At 58.7% G+C, this 19,752-nt stretch overlaps 2 protein-coding genes across 3 annotated transcripts; one reads left to right on the top strand and one right to left on the bottom strand.

The window, feature by feature from the left end:
* Positions 1-4: 4 nt before the first annotated feature.
* On the bottom strand, positions 5-11,146 carry AUP1 (AUP1 lipid droplet regulating VLDL assembly factor). 2 transcript variants are annotated; one of them, XM_071455841.1, is made up of 15 exons: positions 10,841-11,146; positions 10,414-10,551; positions 9,862-10,012; positions 8,590-8,777; positions 8,037-8,109; positions 6,058-6,131; positions 5,298-5,364; positions 3,798-3,906; positions 3,543-3,689; positions 3,245-3,405; positions 3,025-3,113; positions 936-1,065; positions 768-862; positions 538-687; positions 5-353 (listed from the first exon to the last, which is right to left on the bottom strand). In XM_071455841.1, the coding sequence occupies exons 1-15, from the start codon at positions 10,888-10,890 to the stop codon at positions 305-307; spliced, it is 1,671 nt and encodes a 556-aa protein (XP_071311942.1). In that variant the 5' UTR covers positions 10,891-11,146; the 3' UTR covers positions 5-304. The 2 variants fall into 2 exon arrangements, with proteins under 2 accessions (XP_071311942.1, XP_071311941.1); XM_071455840.1 differs by lacking the exons at positions 5-353; positions 538-687; positions 768-862; positions 936-1,065 and adding an exon at positions 2,131-2,365 and having other exon boundaries at positions 10,841-11,141.
* Positions 11,147-11,291: 145 nt separating this feature from the next.
* HTRA2 (HtrA serine peptidase 2) lies at positions 11,292-18,669 on the top strand. Its single transcript, XM_071455842.1, has 8 exons — positions 11,292-11,694; positions 12,661-12,865; positions 14,231-14,425; positions 14,563-14,595; positions 14,972-15,080; positions 15,815-15,884; positions 18,010-18,105; positions 18,315-18,669. Exons 1-8 carry the CDS (start codon positions 11,336-11,338, stop codon positions 18,478-18,480), a joined length of 1,233 nt encoding a protein of 410 aa, XP_071311943.1. The 5' UTR covers positions 11,292-11,335; the 3' UTR covers positions 18,481-18,669.
* Positions 18,670-19,752: the final 1,083 nt, after the last annotated feature.

The raw sequence follows: 19,752 nt of genomic DNA, 5'->3' as shown, positions 1-19,752 counted from the left end.
GGACTCGCTGCTCAACCCCTGAGCTGGCACAGGGCTTTTTATTGAGGTGGGCTCAGTATTTACAGTCTGTTTCAGGGGGACCTGGAGCTGTAACCAGGGGCTGGGGAGGGCAGGGGCTGCCTGCAGCTGGAGCTGCCATCAGCGGGTTCCGTTCTACGGGGACAGTGGGATCAGCTCCCAGGGCAGGGCTGAGGGACGGACAGACAGACAGACAGACAGAGGGGCCTGGGAGCGGTCAGGCTGTGCTGGTGCCAGGCTCTCCCTGCATTCCCAGCGGAGCAGAAGGTGCTGCCTGCCCAGTTCCTCACAGAGGGTTGGCTGAGGAGGCTGCCAGGCGCTTCCCAATGTAGATCCTGGATTGGAGAGAGTGACTGTGAGGCACTGGAACAGGGTGCTGGGCCCCAGCAGGCCAGGAGGAGGGGAGATGGCAGCAGACCATGGGAGCAGTGGTGCATGAGAGCACCCAAGGATGAGCAGCCCAAATTCAGGAGTGTTCCCTCCTCCCCCAGCCCCATGGTGAGAGCCACAGACACTCACCCCAGTCCCAGGGTCAGCAGGTGGCTGAGCAGGAGCGAGGGGATGAAGAGCAGCAGCAGCTCTGAACTGAAAAGTCTCTTCTTCCTCCCCACTGCACCTCCCTGCAGGCTCCACAGCACTGGCTGGGGGGAGCACACAAAGGCAAATTCCCTGGGAAAAGCTCATGGTTAACAGGGACAGCAGGATGGGGGGCAGCAGCAGGATGTGCTGGTGGGGGACACAGGACTTACTCTGCAGACAGGTACCGAGGGCAGCGGGCACAGGCCCAGCCCAGGGACGCTCTCAGGCGTCGCTGCCTCCACTTGGCTTCCTGTGGCACATCCCGCTGGAAGGAGACACAGGGCAGGTCAGAGCAGGGCCTGGGGCACAGCAGGGTGTGCCAGGGGCAGCTCCCTCACCTGCCAGGGATGGGGGCAGCTGGGCTGGGGCTGGCTGTGGGCAGGCAGTGCCTCACTCTCCGCTGGCTGATCACTGCCATGGCTGGCTCTGTCCTCATCCCAGGCTGGGGAGCCCAGCACAAGCAGGGCCCTGCAAAGAGAAACCCTCAGTCACTGAGCCCAGCCTCGGCCCCAGCACCAGGCACAGCTCAGCAGGGCTCTGGAGCCCAGCTCCCCCTCAGGACTCACCCCTCACTGCTCTCTGTCTCCAGCTGGGCCTCCAGCAGCATCCGCTCCACGTCGGCGTGGCAAGAGAAGGGCGAGGGCGCCGCCTCGGGCTCTGGGCAGCCTGGGCCACAGCGCAGCTCCACCCAGGAGCCTGGGGGGGCTGTCAGCCCCTGCGCTGCTCCAGGACCACCCCTGCACCCCAGCCCATCCCATCCCGGCCGGGCACCCTACCCGGCACACCCCACACCCCAGACCCGGGATGTCCCAGGGCTGCTCTCCCGGGACCCGCATCTGCCCCCGCCCCCGCGGTGCTCATCAGCCCCGTGGTGCCCCCACCGACCCAGCCCCCCCCGGGGTCCCCGGCGCACCTCAGCCCCCCAAGAAACCCCACCTGGAGCCGCCCCCATCCACAGCGCACATCAACCACCCGGGACTCCCGGTGACCCAGACCCCCACGTGTGCACGTCAACCCCTCCACCCCCGGGCTCCGCACTGTCCTGAACCCCCGGTTCCCCGGGTGTCCCATTGTCCCAAACCCCTCGGTGCCCCTTCACCGCCGGTTCCCCGTCCCGCCCGGGTGTCCCGTGGCCCCGATCCCGCCCCGGTGCCCCGGTTCCCCCCGGACCGTCGTCGCCGGCTCCCGCCATGGCCCCGCGGCTGCTCCGCGCGCAGCCCCCGCCGCTGACAGTCACGTGACGCCCGCGAGCCCCCATGTAAATAAAACCACCGGCACCGGCAGCCGGTCTCTTAAAGGGGCTCTGCCTCCTCCCACTGGGGCCCGCGAGCCGCAGCTCGCCCGGCAGCGACGGCCCCGCCGCGTTGCCTCTTTAAGCGGCGCCTACGTGCGGCGCGCGAGCAGGCGTCGGCTGCGGCGCGTGCAGACCCGCACGGAGCCGGCCCGGCCCCGCCCCCTGTCCCATTGACCACGCCCCCCTTTCCCGCTGGCCCCGCCCCTCGCCCCGGTGCCCGCACAGCCCAAGCCGCGCCGGACGCTGCCGCCGTTTATTTCCGCCGCCAGGGGGCGCCCCCGCCCCGCCCGTCTCGGCCCGTCCCGCCCGCGCGGGGCCCGCGCGCTCCCGGTGCCACCGGCCCGGCCCGGCGCTCCGGTCAGGGGTTGCCACCGGCCCGGCCCGGGGCTCCGGTCAGGGGTTGCCACCGGCCCGGTCCGGCCCGGTCAGGGGCTGCCGCCGGCCCTTGCCGCGCCGTGCTTCTCAGCGAACCGCCTGCGGGAGAGAGCGCCCGCCCTCAGACACCGCGGGGCTGGGAGCACGGGAGGGGCCTCCCGCGAACCCACCCGGGGATCCCGGCCAGGAAGCAGCCCCGGGGACACTGCGGGGACACTGCAGCAGCCCAGGGCCGGGCTGGCTCTGCTCGGACCGGTTCATCCCAAGCGCAGCTGGAGCCCAGGGGAACAGGTGAAGGAGCAGGAGCTGCTTGGGGAGGGGCACGGGAGGTACTGTCCCTGCTGGGGACAATCCCGGTGGATGGTGAGGGCAGGGAGGGGCTGCCAGGGCTGCCACAGCAGCTCATGGTCCCAGTCAGGGATTCCCAACAGGACGGTTCCCTCAGCACCACCCCAGCCATCCAGTGCCCAAAGAGCCCAGGCACACTCAGCTTTCCCTCAAACACATCCTCAGTTTTCTGTGTCTTCCTAAAGCCCGGCCTCTTGTGCCAGGATTTGCCTCATGAAAAGCCTGCTCAGAAATCAAATCACTCCCTGTGCCCTCACACCAAGGAGCACGAAGGGAGCTGTCCCTGGTGCCAAACAGGAACGTCCTGCCCACAATGAGGGTGCCACGGTGGCACCTTGGGTACTGCTGGGGGCTTGGGCAGGGGTGGATTTTGTGTGGCCCTGGCACGGGGAGGTGTGGAGGGCTCTCACCTCCTGGCATAGTCGTACAAGGCTCGTTTCCTCTCCTGCAGGGACAGGTGACGCTCCACGGGGGACTTTGCAAACTGCTTTGGAGCCGGCTGGAAGGGAAAGCACAGGAGCCATCAGGACACAGATGAAGCCTCCTTGGTGGCCCTGCAAGGACCTGGCTGGTGCTCCATGCCCCTGCCTAGTCCTGAACACGAGCCAGGGAGACACAACCCCAAAGTACCTTAGAAGAAGGCGCAGGCACAGAGCCCTGGATGCCAGAAGCAGCTGCAGCCTGGGAGGTAGATGGGGCAGGCAGGTCTCCAGGCTCTTTATTCTCAGGGAAGAAGTGAACTCTCCCCTCCAGCAAGTTGGCAATGGTGGTGTCCACACAGTTGGTTTGGACTGTGGGGACAAAGGGAACCATTAGAGATCAGGACACTCCATCCTGGCTGCCACTGTGTACCGGTGCAGCGGGGACAAGGTTTCCTCTTTCAGAGCACACAATGTGCCCCCACATCCCTGCTGGCAGCCCTGCTCACCCAGGTCTGTCCTGATGACCTCCAAGGGCACGTGAGGCAGCACCTCCTTGACCTGCTGTGCCATGGCCACCACCCTCACGTCCTCAGGAGCACCCCTGGGCAGGCTGGGGGGCACCCTGGGCCGGGCTGCCGGGCGCTGGCTCGAGGCTGCAGGGGAAAGGACAGCGGGCACAGGGTGAGTTTGTCACTGAAAGCACACACAGAGACCCCCCCAGAGCAGAGCCCAAGCTGAGGTTCCACAGCCAGGATCCCCACCTGGGGCAAAGGGCAGCCTTTGTGCCGTGTGCCTCAGCCTCTTCATGTGCTCGGTCCTGTCGGCAGCGGTGATCCGTGTGGATACCACACCCAGCTCCATGGCCAAGAGCTGTGAACACAGAGCAAATCACACAAAAATCACACAAAAATCACACAGCACAAACAGCCCAGGCAGCCCCTCCAGGCTGGGGAGCGTGCCAGGGCCACATGGAGCCATGCTGAGGGCAAGAGGGCTGGGAGCTGATTTCTCCAGGGCCTCGAGGGTGCATTGCAGTGTTGCAGAGGGCACAAAAAGTATCAGGAATTGCAATATCATCCTGCCAAAACAGGCTGACAAAGAGGTATGAGATGTCTGGAGCTGTCAAATACCCAGCATATACAGGCAGGGTGAAGAAACAACCACTTTGTATGATTTGTGGTGTTATAAAAAGGGGGTGAAAGGTTTGAACTTGACGGGAAAAGCCCTGACAACTGCAGAAAGGTTCAATGTGGGGTGGCAAACAGGCCATGAAATCACTGAGGTCTTGCAAGGGGCAATAAACATGTTCTGTTGGAGTCCTGGATGCTGAGAATTTCAGACTTTCTGTGCTGACAGACTCTAGCCCTCAAGAGAACAGTGCACATGACCTGAGGCCACAGAGAAAGCTTCTAAAATTAAATAATAGAACTAAGATTATGAGCGTGCAGTTTGATTAGAAGTTTGTAATATCACATAGTAAAAAACTTAAAGTATTAGAATATAATAATATATATAACAAAATAAAAGTTTTAAAACAAAAACTAGTCCTTCATAAGTTTAAGTAGTATTTTATAATTAAACAAAAAAAGTCCACATTACAAAACACAAGTAATTATTAAGTTAAAAATAAAAATAATTTAAGTATAATTTCTTAATTAAATAATTTTTAGTTTAAAAACTTATAAATACATAACCATTTTATAACTTATTAATAAAATATTAGAAAACTCACTACTTATAAAAGTATAACATAAATGAAAAGAAATAAACATCTAAGTCTAAACACAAAATACCATCTACAGCTCCCTCAGCACCCTCCATGCACCCCCAAAACTGCTGGGGGAAACCCCACAACCAGCCCTGCTCCCTTATCCAGAAGGCCAGAGAAGGAAGCAGCTGCTGGGGTCTGCCCAAAATCCCCACTGAAACAATTCCTGCTGCTCCTCACCCCGTTCCACTTTTTCATGCAGAGCCCAAGAGTGACAGTGAGTCACAGAAACACCTCAAGATTAACACCCTGAGGTAATAAATCAGATCTACACCCTGAGTTAATAAATCATATCTGGAGATGAAACTTCCCAGGATCTGAAAGAGCCTCGAGGGAACACTTTTAATCCCAACCTTAACAAAAAAAAACCCCAAAAACCAACAATGTACCAGAGCTCCCATCACACACACACACCCAGAAATGCCCCCTGCACCCTGTGCCCACCCCAAAGTGCAGCAATGCCACAGATCCCTGTCCCAGCCCACCTTCCTACCTCCTGAACTCGGAGCGCAAAGTCCTCACTCCGCTCGTCCGCTCGTCTGGGGACAGACGGCATCCACCTGTGAGGGGACAGACAGACAGCACGTGGAGCCACCCTGCTGGGAGCAGCCCCTGGGGACACCCTGCCATGCCATCCCCACCTCCAGGCTCCCTGCTCAGCCCACAGCTTTGCCCAGAGCAGCAGCAAAGCCCAACAGCCACTCCCAAATGCAGGATGTGGTAGAAGACAGAAGTGGCTCACTGGCCTTAATGAGAGAAAGGCCTTAATGAGAGAAAGGCCTTAATGAGGATCTGGGGTCATTTACATGGAAGGAGGAAACAGGTCACCCAGAATTCAGGCAGCTAGAACCAGGGAAAGGCTTTCCTTTGCTGAAATACACCAAGCCCTACATTTGATACCCAGTTCTTTCCACTGCCCTCATTACAGCAAAGCTACTCAGGGCCTGGCCAGGGCTCTGGGCCACCCCACTCCCAAGGGACTGTAGGGACAGACAGACACTGGGGGCTGAGCAGCTTCAAAAATACCCCTGGAAACTTGAACTAAACACCTGGAGAGACTGAGACTCCTCTCCTTCCCCAAGAGGAACCAGGAGCCTTCTCCACATCTGGAGCTGGACACAGCCAGGCTTGGAGATGGTGCCAAGCCCAGCCCTGCTGAGGCACCCAGGGAGGGAGATCTCAGTGCCAGGGTGACACCATAGCCCTGCCCACCCCCAACCCTGCCCCAAACAGAAGAGAGAGAGACGTAGTACCTTACTTGATAAACTGTGAAGGGAACAAAGAAGGTCCAGAGCAGCTCCGTGATCCAGGAGGAGTCAGCCACGCTCTGGGGAAGAGAGCACAGTGAGATCCCAGCCATGGGACAGGAGCTGTGGGCAGGGAGGTGGGCACAGCACAGCTGGCTGGAGGACTGGGAAAGGAGAAACAGCAAATCCAGTGCAAGCCCCAGGGCAGCTTCACCCTCATTGTCATCACCAGTTTTCACTTTCCTCCCACTAAGACAGCAGCAAGATTTTCCCTCAGTATCCCCCCATTCGCTACTAGTCTGTCCCTTCAAAAAGCTACAAAAATGTCAGAAAAACTACAAATGCTTCCTCAGAACCATGAACAACCCTCCCTCATTCTGGTGGCAACAGCTTCTCTGTGATGTCCCAACTGCTGTAAGCTCTCCAGGAAACAGCACAAGAGCAAACAGCACAAGAGCTTGGATATTGGGAAGATTCCTCCTTGAAAGGGCTGCCCAGCCCTGGCACAGCTGCCCAGGGCAGGGGGAAGTCCCCATCTCTGGGGGATTTAACAGCCCTGTGGATGTGGAGGACATGGTCAGTGGTGGCCTTGGCATTGTTGTGGAATGGCTTGACTTGATTTTCCAAACAATTCTGTGATTCTCAGACAGGCTTGTGCCTGGGAAGAGCAGCTGTAAATGAGAAAAGCCCTGAAAGCTCAGGTACAAGATGAACAGAGAAGCCTCACCTGGATAAACAGAACCTCAGAACCCAAAACCCAAATGCCTGGAGTGATGCCCACAGACAGATTTCAGTTACACTGCCTGTGCCACAGAACAACACCCTCCTGAAACATTCCATGCAACTGGAGCTGCAGAAAATTCTCTCTTAATTCCAAATTTGGTGTTTGGCCCAACCCAGTGCCTAATATACATTACACACTTATATAAGAAAACTTTCTATAAAACACCAACTAATCTATTCAAAATGTAACATCTCCAATCCTTCCAGTTTCTGATGGCTTAAAATCACCCCAGAAATCCCAGCAGGATTTACTCTGCCAATGTGCAAGAAGCACAAAGTTCTGCTCAGACTCTGAAGGTAAAATTTGAGCCAAGAATTGACTGTAACCAGCACCTCCACACAGACCTGCTGTGCTCCCTGCCATGCAGGAGGGAAGGGATGCACACACAGACACACAGCTTGGCCCATCTCAGAATTTCTCAAAGGAACCAAACCCATAAAAGCATAAGATATTCCTTATAAACTGTCCAGAACAGGAAAACTCTCCCAGTTCTTTGGAGGAGTAATTTAATATGTAACTTATTGCCAGAAAACTGCATCTTCACCCACCTTGTGGCTTGCCTCAACTCCATCTCAGCACCCTGGCCTGCCAGGGGTGACCAAAGCTCAGCCAAATATTCCTGCAGTTCCCATCCCTGCACACATCCAGGTGATTCCTCACCCTGCCAGGGGTTCCTTTGCCACAGAAACACCAGACCCATGACTGGCAGCTCTCTGTAGTCACCAAATCATAAATAATAAATATCAAAAATAAGCAATTCAACAAAGCCTCGCTGAGAGCAGTTTCCCTGCAATGCCTTTGGCTGTGCTGCCATTGCCCTCATGGACTTTATCCCTCGTGTGGGGCAGCTCCTGCTCCACGTCCTGAGTCTGTGCCAGGGGCTCCAGCTCAGGAGCCTCCAGAGCCCTGATGGCCTTTGGCACAAGGGCTGCCTGCATGGTCTTTCACAGCAGGGAACTCAGCAAGAGCAAAGCAGACTGGCCATGGAAGGCAGAGGCACAGTGACAGCCAGCGGGGCCACCAAACATCTGTCACACTGGCCAGTGTAACCAGGGCTCCTCAGAAAGGCACTGGGAACTGTGTTAGCCCTGAGCAGCTGGCTCCAGGCTGCCAGAACACGAGGCCAGCTCACACCACAGGCTCCAAAGCAGAAAGGAAAGCTGTTCCCACCCCACACCCTGTCCCTGTCCCCACCACTCACCACAGCCACCAATGGCCTCCGGACCTGCAGGGCAACGGGCTGGACCTCATCCAGGATGGAGAAGGGCCAGGAGCTGGAAGGGAGGAATTCTGCAGTGAGTGACCCAGGAGCCACCTGAAGCCATTTTGTCACCATACAGCAGAGCCATTCCCACCCACCCTATTGAATTTGCAGGGGCAGAGAGAATGATGCATCTGACTCCATCTTATCAGAAGGTTAAGTAATTACTTTATGGTACTATATTATTCTATACTATATTACACTATATCTAAACTGAATCTGCTAATCACTCAACCCTGCACACAACTACACTGAATTTTGTGACTGTCAGGGAACAGTCCCAACACACACACACACACACTTGGCCCCGATAAGCCAAGGAAACAAAACATCATCACTTTGAGTGAACAATCTCCATATTGCATTCTGCTTTTGCACAAACACAGGCACAGTGAATGATAAGAACATTCTTGTGAAGAACTGTGCCTTGCTTTTCTCAGAGAAATGTTCACCCTGCTGCAGGCATTCCCATTTCCCTGCTGGGGGAAGTCACCTGAAGCGGAGCAGCCCGGCCCTGCCGTTGGTGGCAGCCTCCTCTGGGAACAGCAGCAGGGGGGGGTTCCCTTGCTGGGCCGAGTATTCCTTGAGGGAATCCACCAGCTCCGCCCGGCTGCCCGTCACTCCCAGCTCCATGAAGCCCCGGGACCAGCAGATGAACCCTGGGGCACCGCTCAGGGCAGGCTGCAGGGAGAACAGCAATGAGGAGGAAACCCCGCCCTGCCCGCCCTTCCACGCCCTCCCAGGTGACACAGGTGACAAAGCTGCTGCTCATTAGCAAAATCCCCTCTGGGACTGAGAGTGAGCTGTGCTGACAGTGGCTGAGATGTAACTGCCCCTGCTCCAGCCCCAGTTGCACAGGAAATGGATTCCAAATCATCAGTTCAGACTGTGCCCTGCCTGCCAGTGCCACATGCACTCCCAGCTGCCTGTGTCCCCAGTGCTCTCTGCAGCAGTCCCTGACACACTTGGCAGGACACACTCTGCTCCCAGCAGTCCCCCCTGTCCAGGCCAGGGGTAAATCAATGGCTGGGCAGGACACAGGAGCCACCCAGAGCCTGCTGACTCAGGAACTCCACACACAAAGGATTTTACAGGAGAGCAGGGACAGCCCAGAACTACCCAAGCACCACTGACACACACAGCTCCCTCCATGCACCCCCAAAACTACCCACCCAGTGCTGGGGGAAACCCCACAACCAGCCCTGCTCCCTTATCCAGAAGGCCAGAGAAGGAAGCAGCTGCTGGGGTCTGCCCAAAATCCCCACTGGAACAACTCCTGCTGCTCCTCACCCTGTTCCACTTTTTCATGCAGAGCCCAAGAGTGACACTGAGTCACAGAAACACCTCAAGATTAACACCCTGAGGTAATAAATCAGATCTGGAGATGAAACTTGGCAGGATCTGAAAGAGCCTAGAGGGAAGCTGGAGAAGGAATCTGTGCCAGAAACTGGAGCAACAGGACAAGGATTAATGAGTACAACTGAAAGAGGAGCAATTTAGGCTGGCTATTAGGAGGAAATTTATGAATGTCAGAGTGGGGACGTTGTCCAGAGAAGCTGTGGCTGCCCCTGAAACCCCTGGAAGTATCCAAGACCAGGCTGGACCGGACTTGAAGCCACTTGGGCTGGTAGAAGGTGACCCTGCCCGTGGCAAAGGGTGGCACTGAGCGGGCTTTAAGCTGCCTTCCACTGAGATCACTGCAGCATCAAATGGGGCCGAGCTGCCCGTGCCCCGCCCTCGGGGAGGAGCCCGGCCGTACCCTCACCGTGTTGCAGGAGGTGAGCAGGCTGACGACGTTGTGGTCGAAGGGGGTGACATGGTTGGCAATGAAGACCCTGGAGCCGGCCCCGCGCAGCCGAGGGTCGCTCTGACGCACCAGCAGCCCCAGCACGGAGCACATCACACGGACAATGAACCTGCCAGGGGAACACGGATCTTCCTCGAGTCCTGCCCTCCAAAACACTGCTAGGTGACATGTCCAACAGGCAACGACCCAGGAATTCTGGTGGCTGGACAAACGACACTGGTACCAAATGGAAATGATACGTCTGGTGCAGAAATTGGTGCGGGGCTGGGACTGGGAGGAGGGCAGCAAGTGCCCACAGAACTCCTGAGCAGCACAGCAAGCTGATCCACACCAGTCCCTGAGCACTCCAGAGGTGGCTGCCAGCTCCAGGCTTGGCAGAGGAAGCACCTCCAAGGCTCCTGAGCACACAGATCCTTCCCTGAGCCGAGCCCCCCGGGGCGGCCCTGCCATCACCCCACACCCACCCGGGACAGCAGCAGCAGCACCCCGGAGCCCCCCGAGGTCACCCACCGGCGCACGACGCTGTCGGGCAGGGCGCAGCTGACCAGGAACACGTGGACGCCGATGAAGACGCGCAGGACGAGCAGGCAGAGCCCCACGGGGGCGTAGAGCAGCAGGGCCAGGAGCAGGAACCCATCGGTCGGGAGCCTGCAGGGGCAGAGAGCGGCCGGGGCGGCCTCAGCGCGGCCGGGACGATCCCCAGGACCCGCCCTGCGGCCGCCGCTCCGCGTGCTCCCCCCGGCAAATCTCCCAACCCGCTCCGGGACCACCCCGGAGCCTCCCCGGTCCCCCCACGGGTCACCCCGACCTTCCCCACGGGGCTTTGCTGAGACACCCCCGCCCTCCGCTGGCCCCGCCACCCCCGCCCACGGTTCCCGCGGTTCTCGCGCGGCTCTCCCGGGAGTCCCCACGGCGCGGGCCCCGGGCGGGCGCTCACCGGTGCGAGTCGAAGAGCCGCTCGGGGCCCGGCGCCGCGGGCGGTTCCATCCCCGCCGTGCCGGGGCCTCACGGCCGTCCCGCACCCGCCGCCATCTTGCCCGCGGCCGCGCGCCTGGCCCGCGCGGGGCGCGCTGGGAACGCGCCGCCTTCCTGGTCCGCACCGCGCCGCCGCAGCACTCTCGCCCCGATCGCGGCCCTCGGCGGCTCCGGTGGACTCGGTGAGCGGCTCTGACAACAGGGCTGCCCTGCTCCGCTGTCGCGCCGGTTGTCGGTGCATCTCGCTGACCACGGGACGGTAGCTCCCAGCGGGACTACAACTCCCGGCGTGCCCTGCGGCAGAACGCGCTTCCGGCACGGCCCGTCTCAGAACTACAGCTCCCGGCGTGCTCCGCGGTGGAAGACAGCTTCGGGAGGGCCCCGCCTCAGGACTACAACTCCCGTAGTGCCCCGCGGCTCGGCCCCGCCCCGGCGGGCGTGGTTTCCGCTCGGCAGCATGGCGGCAGCGGCGCGGAGGGTGCGGATCCGGTGCATCCCGGTGCCACCGGGTGTACAGCGCTGGTGCCGAGCGCTGACCGGGACTGCTGAGCCACCGCCGCCCCCTCCCCCTCCTCCTCCTTCCCATCCCCCGCCACCGTCCGCCTGGGGCCGGTCTCTGGCGGCGGCGGTGGGCGCCGGGGCGGCGGCGCTGGTGCTGCTGTGGGCCCGGGAGCGCCGCCAGTCCCCGCTGAGCGCCGCCGTGCCCGCCCCGCCGCCCGCCCCTCCGCCTACCTCGCCCCGCGCCGCCTTCAACTTCATCGCTGACGTGGTGGAGAAAACGGCACCCGCGCTGGTCTACGTGGAGATCGTGGGCAGGTACCGGCATCGGGGGATTCCCGGGAAGGATTTCCCTCCTCCCGGCGCAATGTGGCCCCGGCCGCTCCTGAACCGTCCCGGAGGGTTCCCACAAGTGCCTCGGGAGGGACCGACACGCGGCTGCCACACGCCGCTGCCGCTTCCGTGTCCTGCGGGGCCGTGTGGCGGAGCTGCCCCGTTGCTCTGCCTGCGAGCAGCACTTGGTGTTTATTTCCCTTTGTGCTCTCTAATGTTCCCACCATCCAATGCCTGCGGTCTCTTGGAGCACCTCTGTGCAGCAGCTCTGCCCTCACCAGCTGGGTGGCTGCTGCTCCCAGCTTGGTGTCACCCGTGTGCAGTGTCACCCTCACTGTGTGAGGGGGCATCAGCTGGTGCTGCTCCTTCTCTGGGTTCCTGACCCACACTGGCAATAATTCACCCCCAGCTGGGCTTTGGCCTTGCTGCTCCATCCCATTTTCCATTCATTTCAGAAATGTGCATTTTCCTATGCCCTTTGTACCGTGGCAGAGGTTTCTGAAGTAAAAAGGTAAAAATTCAACACATAATTCTACAGGCTAAACTTTAAATGCTTAATTCATATTGGTAACTCAAGTGAACTCCAAAAATCTCTTATTTCAACTTCACATGACTACCAGCAGAGATTGGGGTGCTTGACCAGGGCCCTGAATTGTGAGTCCATTCCTGCTATCAGGAAACGTTTGTGTTGCCTCTCAGGTGTTTGTTACCTGCTCCAAGGTTGGGCTCTGTGTGTCCCTGCACAGGTCACAACCCCTCCTTCTCCCACGTGCTTCTATTCCTGGTGGGCTTGTACCTTTGTGGCTGTGCACGAGCTCTGGATTCCTGCTACATTCATGCACATTCCCCTATTTCTGCAGATTTTTGGGACAGGGAAGAATTCCCCATTTTGCTGCTCCCTGCTGCCTCCCAGCCCTGTCCCTGCCACTCCTGACCGTGCCCTCCTTTCAGGCACCCCTTCCTGGGCCGGGAGGTGCCCATCTCCAACGGTTCAGGTTTCGTGGTGTCCCCAGACGGGCTGATTGTCACCAATGCCCACGTGGTGGCCAACCGGCGGCGCGTGCGGGTGAAGCTGGCCAGCGGGGACATGTACGACGCCGTGGTGCAGGACGTGGACCAGGTGGCTGACATTGCCACCATCAAGATCAAGCCCAAGGTATGTGTGTGTGTGTGTGTGTGTCCTGGTGGCCGTGGGGACACTGGGAAGAGGGATGTTCTGTCTGTCCCGCTTTATGGGTAGTGCCAATAGTGTGTCTCAGAATTTCTGTTGGTCAGAGTGACTCTGAGATAGGTACAAGTCTCTTTTCCCAGTCTGGTGGTTGAAGAAGGAGTCAGAATTCTTCTGTTTTCATTCTCAAGGTTGTTTATTGTTTCTTATCTGTAACATTCTTTCTCTGACCTGCTGAGGTCTGTCCAGCAGGTCAGGTTGTGGCACACTGCCCACCCTTGGGGCAGTGTTATTTTTTTATACTAAAAACTACCTGTACATTATTTACCATAACTTCCAATACCTATCACCTATGTTAGACAGTGAGCTTCTACTCTAAACCAATCCAAAAGTGCCACCATCACAGCAGAAGATGGAGGCCAAGAAGAAGAAAGACTGGACATGCCCAGATTCCTCCATCTTGCCTCCTGAACCCCCATTCTAAAAACCCCAAAAATCTATTTTTCACCCCATGACAAACTATTATTCTACTTAGACTTTCTTGATTTGTAATTCTTCATATAAAGGTTGGTAATTTGCTCCATGGGTCAAAATCAAAGGCACGGGGGTCTTGGGCTCTGTGCCAAGGTCTCTGAGCCCCCTGGGCAGGGGCTTGAGCCCTCCAGGGATTCAGAGGAGTTTCCTGGGTTCTGACAGGGACGTGCCTTGGCTTGTCTGGCCCCTGCAGCTGAACCAAATAGTGGCAACTGTGGTGTTTCACCCCAGAGACATTTTTGGCTGGCTGGATGTTGCAGCTGGGTACATGGAGACAAGTCCAGGCATGCTGGGGCTCCAGTGGTGACGGGATGGAGCTTCCTCCCATGGAGGGGCTGCTCTTCAGGTTTCCCTCTGCTGGAGAAGCTTTAAGGCGAGGGTGAAGGAAAGGAGACAGTTCTGATGGAGGGTTTGGATCCAGAGCTTTTTTTCTGGCCCACAGACCTCTGAATCCAGCAACTCCTCCAACAGAACTCCTGGAGTGCGTGGTTGCTCTTTTACCCAGGGGAGGGGAGGAGGGAAAGGGTAGGAAGCCCACCAAGCAGGTACAGGAGAGGAGGTCTCAAGGGGACAAAGGACACCTGGATGGCCCAATGCCTCCCGGGGGTAGAGAGCATCCTTTGAATCTGCCCAATCACTCAACACCCTTCAGGAATTCCAGGACTGACAGACAGTGCTGAGCAGGGATCAGGGTGGGGAAAGGAGGGATGATTGACACACCTGGGAGGGAATCTTCAAGAGGGGAGACACCCGGGCTTCTGGGCCAAACTATGAAATCACACCACCACTTTGTCCCACTGACCATCTCGCTGCCCACAGCACCCGCTGCCCACGCTGCCCCTGGGCCGCTCGGCCGAGGTGAGGCAGGGCGAGTTCGTGGTGGCCATGGGCAGCCCCTTTGCCCTGCAGAACACCATCACCTCGGGCATCGTCAGCTCGGCGCAGCGCGGCAGCCGCGAGCTGGGCCTGGCCGCCTCCGACATGGAGTACATCCAGACCGACGCTGCCATCGACGTAAGGGACATCGTGGGGACATCGTGGGGACAGGGAGGGGCTCACACGGAGCATGGGGGGGTTTGGCCGGTCGCTCTGGGATCGGCCTCAGGATGGGGCTTTGGTGGTCTGCTCACACTCTCTCTCCTCTGCTGCAGTTTGGGAACTCTGGGGGCCCCCTCGTCAACCTGGTGAGTGCTGCTGCTTGTCCCCTTGCTGTCTGGGGTGGGGATGTGCTGTGTGCCCCTTGTCTGTGCTCCTTTGTGGGTGCTGGGAGGCTTCCTGGAGGGAGAGGAAGGCTAAGCTGGCATGAGGGCCCTGTGCAGTGTCTGAGGCAGTTGGAGCTGGTGGGGCTTTGGTGGAGACAAGGTCTGGTGCTGGCAGGGCAGAGCCAGGGGCTGCATGGACTCATCCTGTAGACTCAGCCCCTGGGTCCTGCCCAGCCTTGGGCAGGGGTGGGCACAGAGGCAGGACCCCAGGCTGGTGCAGTAGTTTCCCTGCTCTCCACAGTGATCCTGCCTGGGTCACTGCTGGGATCCCTGGGATCCCAATGCCCTTTCCCTGCAGGATGGCGAGGTGATTGGTGTGAACACCATGAAGGTGACGTCGGGCATCTCCTTTGCCATCCCCTCGGACCGGCTGCGGAAGTTCCTGCAGAAGGAGGAGCAGCGCAAGAGTGAGTGGGGACCTCCCTGCTCGGGCTTTGGGGGAGGAGGGTGAGAGAGGGAAACTTTGGGCTCTGGACCCTTCTTCCTGAGAAATTCAGGAGAGCAGGAGAAGTCTTTGGGGTCTCATCTGGTGCCACAGGAAAGCTGTGCTGCTGTTGCCTTGCCTGGTTCTCCTGTGACACTGGGGAGGGACATTCTCTGTCAAAAATCTGACAAACCAGGGAAGCCAAGTCATGGTGCAAAATGCAACACCTGGAATGCTCCTGCTGGTGCTGGGAGCTGGACTGAGCTGTTGCAGGGAGTTAGAATAGCTCTGCATGCTGCCTGCCCTGAGGGCTCTGAGGGAGGAGGATGAGAGAGGGAAACTTTGGGCTCTGCACCCTTCTGCCTTTGAAAGGCAGGAGAGCAGGAGAAGTTTTTGGGGTCTCATCTGGTGCCACAGAGAAGCTGTCTGCAGGGATTGGAGCTGATGCAGTGTTTGAGGGAAGAATGCTGTCACTGCTGCCTTGCCCTGTCTGGTTCGTCTGTGACACTGGGGAGGGACATCTCTGTCAAAAATCTGACAAACCACAGTGCAAAATACAACACCTGGAATGCTCCTGCTGGTGCTGGGAGCTGGACTGAGCTGTTTTAGGGATTTGGAATAGCTCTGGATGCTGCCTGCCCTGAGGGCCCAGCCCAGCACTGTTGTGAGCAGATCTCTGTTTCCAGCCATGCCATTCCATGTCCTTTCCCTCCACAGGCTCTTGGTTTGGCAATGCAGAGTCCAAGCGCCGGTACATCGGGGTGATGATGCTGACCCTCACTCCCAGGTACCTGTCCTGAGCTCAGGGGCCAGCAGGCCAGTCCTGTTGGGACAGGGATGGGATGGGATGGGATCTTCCCAACTAACTGAGGATGCCTGGTTTTGGTAGGATTGTCTCCACAGCTTAAGCTTTCACTCTCAGATCTCTTTGTGCTTGTGTTGGGGTTAGAATGCTGGCTGGCTCATGGATAAATTGGAAACTTGCAAGTTTGTACACTGGTGGCAGACTCTGTGAGCAGATGAAAAGTGCTTTCCTTCTCCACAGGAGGGTGGAACCTGGTGGGGGTCAGGCTGTGTTCCCAGGGAACAAGGGACAGGACTAGAGGAAACTACCTCAGGTTGTGCCGGGGGAGGTTGAGGTTGGATATTGGGAAAATTCCTCCTTGAAAGGGCTGTCCAGCCTTGGCATATCTGCCTGGGGCAATGGTGGAATCTCCATCCCTGGGAGGATTTAACAGCCCTGTTGTGGATGTGGCATTTGGGGACATGGCCAGTGCTGGCCTTGGCAGAGCTGGGGGAGTGGTTGGACTTGATCTTAAAAGTCTTTTCCAACCCAAACAATTCTGTGAAGTGCCCATGCCAGCAAGCAGGACCTGTGCTCTCACCTCTGGGAGAAGGACAACACCTGCTCTGGTTCTTTGGCTCTTGCAGCCACATTTAAGAGACCTTCAGCTGCCTCGTGGGGCAGGCACTGTGCCATGCTGGGCCAACACCTTTTGGGGCTGTGCTCTGCCCTGCTAAAGCTCTGATGAGTTCCCCGTTGCCCAGCAGATGGTGCTGGTAGCCGGCAGAACCCGAGGGATGTGGGAGGCCAGCCCAGCCTCCTCCTGCTTCCCTGGCCACGCTTGCAGGGGCCGGCTCTGTCAGGAAGCAGCGTGAAATTCCTCGGACACGGCTCCGGGCACGCGGCTCCAGCTTCTGCAGAGCCCCCGAGCCGATCCAGGGAAAGCACCTGACTGCCAGCCTTGTTTGTGCCCAGCAGGAAGGGCTCCCAACAAGGGCCTTGGAATCGTGTGACTGCCCTGGACCTTTCCATCTGGAAACCTTTCCCTGGCTCAGGAAGGAGAAGCTCTGTGTTGGGCACAGGCTCAGGCTCAGACCCAGGCCAGATAAGAGGCAGTGGGCACAGAGATGTGTGAGAGTCCCCAAGAAATCTGTTTTTTTACTGTGAGGAGGGTGCTCAGAGCCTGGAGGGTCCTTGGAGATCCTCACAACCCAGCTGGACACAGTCTAGAGCAGCCTCCCCTGACTGAGCCTGCTGGGGGTTGGGTGAGATGAACTTGAGAGGCCTCTTCCCACCTTTGCTGTGTGAAATTGGGAAGGGATGGCAGCTTGCCCTGGGCTGTGGGACAGCACAGTTGAGTTCAGCACAGACCACAGCCACGTGGGGAGCCCTGAGTGGCTGAGCAGGGAGCTGAGAGGAGCAGAGCTGGGCAGAGACTGAGTGTGTGGGTCTGCAGGGATTGGAGCTGATGCAGTGTTTGAGGGAAGAATGCTGTCACTGGAGAGATCCAGCTGGAGTGTTGCATCCACTTCTGGATTTCATTCAAGACGGGTGAGGAATAGCTGGGGAGAGTCCAAAGAAGGAGCTGTGAGAGATTGAGAGTTTAAATTTGGTTTAGAAATTCTAAAGTCTGTGGGAAAGTGTGAGAAACTGTGATTGTTTAGTCTCTAGGCTCAGGAGGAGGGCTCTGCTGACATGTCTGGCAGGAAGAGGGGCACAGCTTGTGTTGTGTATCCTGCCCAGCCAGGGCAGAGAAGTGAAACTGCAGCAGAGGAGGGGCGGGTCTGACCCTGGGAAGGCTGCTGTGACATGGGGATGTGCATCACCACAGCTCTGATCCAGCTGGCAGCTGCTCCAGGGGGTTTCCAGCACTCCCTTGGTGCCATTGGGATTCTCATCCTCTCACTTTGATAGGAGGATGGTGATGTTTGGGGCTGGCAGCTGTGGCTCAGCACGGTGCAGGGACACAGGAGGGGAGGTTCTGTGCCTGTCTCTAGCCCTGTGCAGCTGCAGGGACACAAGAGGGGAGGTTCTGTGCCTGTCTCTAACCCTGTGCAGCTGCAGGGAGTGGGGTGGGAGCCCTGCTCTGCCTCCAGCTCCATCCCTGATGCTGCTGTTCTCTCTGCAGCATCCTGACAGAGCTGAAGCTGCGTGACCCCACCTTTCCTGACATCTCCTACGGTGTGCTGATCCACAAGGTGATCATCGGCTCTCCAGCACACCAGTAAGTGCTGCCCTGTGCCTTAGGGCTGCCTGGGGAAGCAGCTGTGGGATGTGTTTTGCTCCAGAGCAGCAGGGCTCTACAGCTGAGAGGGGAACCTTTCCCCAGGCTGGCTGTCTTGATGTAGAACCTCTGGTGCCACAGCTCCTGCTGCACTTGGAGGACGATGACGCCGAGTGTCTGCCTCAGCCTGCGTGTGCTTGTCCCCACAGGGCAGGGCTGAAGGCTGGGGACGTGGTGCTGGAGATCAACGGGACGGTGTCACGGCGTGCTGAGGATGTGTACGAGGCGGTGAGGACGCAGCAGAGCCTGGCCCTGCTGGTGCGGCGTGGCTATGACACCCTGCTGGTGAGCGTCGTCCCCGAGGTCACCGAGTAGCAGAGACCACCCAGCTGGAGCTGAGGGCAGGACTGAGACGTGTCTGTGCTGGCCAGGCAGAGACAGAGCTTGTGCAGGGCTGGAAGGGGCCAGGAGAGGGGTCTGTGCTTGGGTGACTTGTGGTGCAGCTGTTCCCCTCTCTGCTCAAATAAAGCACTTTTCTAGTGGCCCCCAGGGCCGTGTCATCTCCTTCCCTGGTGGAGGCTGGGCTGTGTGGGACCTTGCTCCTCCTGTCAGTCCCCTCGAGGCAGCTGGGAAGGAGCTTGCTGTGCCTCCAGGGTCCTTCTCAGTGTTCATGGTGTTCTGCCACCTGCTTGGAACCCACCTGGGCTGGGATCTGACTCCTCTGTGTACCTGGCAGGCAGCTGTTGAGCCAGGGAGTGTGGCCTCGCTGTGGGTGAGAGCAGGTCTGGGACCAGCATTACCTCCCTAGAGTGCAGCTGGTGTGCTACAACCATCTGGTCACATCCCTTCTGCTGCGAGCTCTGTGACCACTCCAAGCCCTGTATCCACATCCCCTCCCATGCAGCAGCTTTCCAGGCCGTGGTAAATTGGTGTCAATGCTGGATTTGTGATGGCTGAGGTGGCATCTCCTGGCCCTGATGTCCATCCAGGAGGGCCGGGGATGGCCCTGATGTCCATCCAGGAGGGCTGAGGATGGCCCTGATACCCAGGAGGGCCGAGGATGGCCCTGATGTCCATCCAGGAGGGCTGGGGATGGACATGATGTCCATCCAGGAGGGCTGGGGATGGCCCTGATGTCCATCCTGGAGGGCTGGGGATGGCCCTGATGTCCATCCAGGAGGGCTGGGGATGGACATGATGTCCATCCAGGAGGGCTGAGGACGGCCCTGATATCCAGGAGGGCTGGGGATGGACATGATGTCCATCCAGGAGGGCTGAGGACGGCCCTGATATCCAGGAGGGCTAGGGATGGACATGATGTCCATCCAGGAGGGCCGGGGATGGCCCTGATGTCCATCCAGGAGGGCTGAGGATGGCCCTGATGTCCAGAAGGGCTGAGTTTGGGAGCCACAGCTGGGCCGGGGCTCTGCCTGTCCCGCCCCCAGCTCGCTGTCAATGCTGGAGCTCTGCTCCCACACACACCCGGCCCCTGGGGACGGCTGGCGGCCATCGGGGAAGGAGCAGCCCCGGCTGTTCCTCGCCTTCCTGGAAGAGAAGCGGCGAGGAAGCCCGGAGCAGCGGAGGAATGCGGCTGTGGGGCCAGGCCCTGCCCGTGACGGCGCTCCCGAGCCCCAGCCTGCTGCTTTG

The sequence above is a fragment of the Agelaius tricolor genome, unplaced genomic scaffold (genome assembly GCF_023055355.1).
Source record: "Agelaius tricolor isolate 1412-34295 unplaced genomic scaffold, bAgeTri1.0.p SCAF_54, whole genome shotgun sequence".
Taxonomy (NCBI): Eukaryota; Metazoa; Chordata; class Aves; order Passeriformes; family Icteridae; genus Agelaius; species Agelaius tricolor.
The sequence above is the reverse complement of the archived record's forward strand: the minus strand, read 5'-3'. Positions and strand labels throughout refer to the sequence as shown.

What these genes read in the sequence shown, in the direction of transcription:
- HTRA2 (XM_071455842.1), top strand. Translation starts at nt 11,336, where the DNA reads ATGGCGGCAGCGGCGCGGAGGGTGCGGATCCGGTGCATCCCGGTGCCA. An exon ending in GAAGGAGGAGCAGCGCAAGA is followed by an intron (nt 15,081 to 15,814) that starts GTGAGTGGGGAC and finishes TTCCCTCCACAG; the next exon opens with GCTCTTGGTTTGGCAATGCA. An exon ending in ATGCTGACCCTCACTCCCAG is followed by an intron (nt 15,885 to 18,009) that starts GTACCTGTCCTG and finishes TTCTCTCTGCAG; the next exon opens with CATCCTGACAGAGCTGAAGC.
- AUP1 (XM_071455841.1), bottom strand. Translation starts at nt 10,890, where the DNA reads ATGGAACCGCCCGCGGCGCCGGGCCCCGAGCGGCTCTTCGACTCGCAC. An exon ending in GGTCATCAGGACAGACCTGG is followed by an intron (nt 3,406 to 3,542) that starts GTGAGCAGGGCT and finishes TTGTCCCCACAG; the next exon opens with TCCAAACCAACTGTGTGGAC. An exon ending in TGCCTGCGCCTTCTTCTAAG is followed by an intron (nt 3,114 to 3,244) that starts GTACTTTGGGGT and finishes TTTCCCTTCCAG; the next exon opens with CCGGCTCCAAAGCAGTTTGC.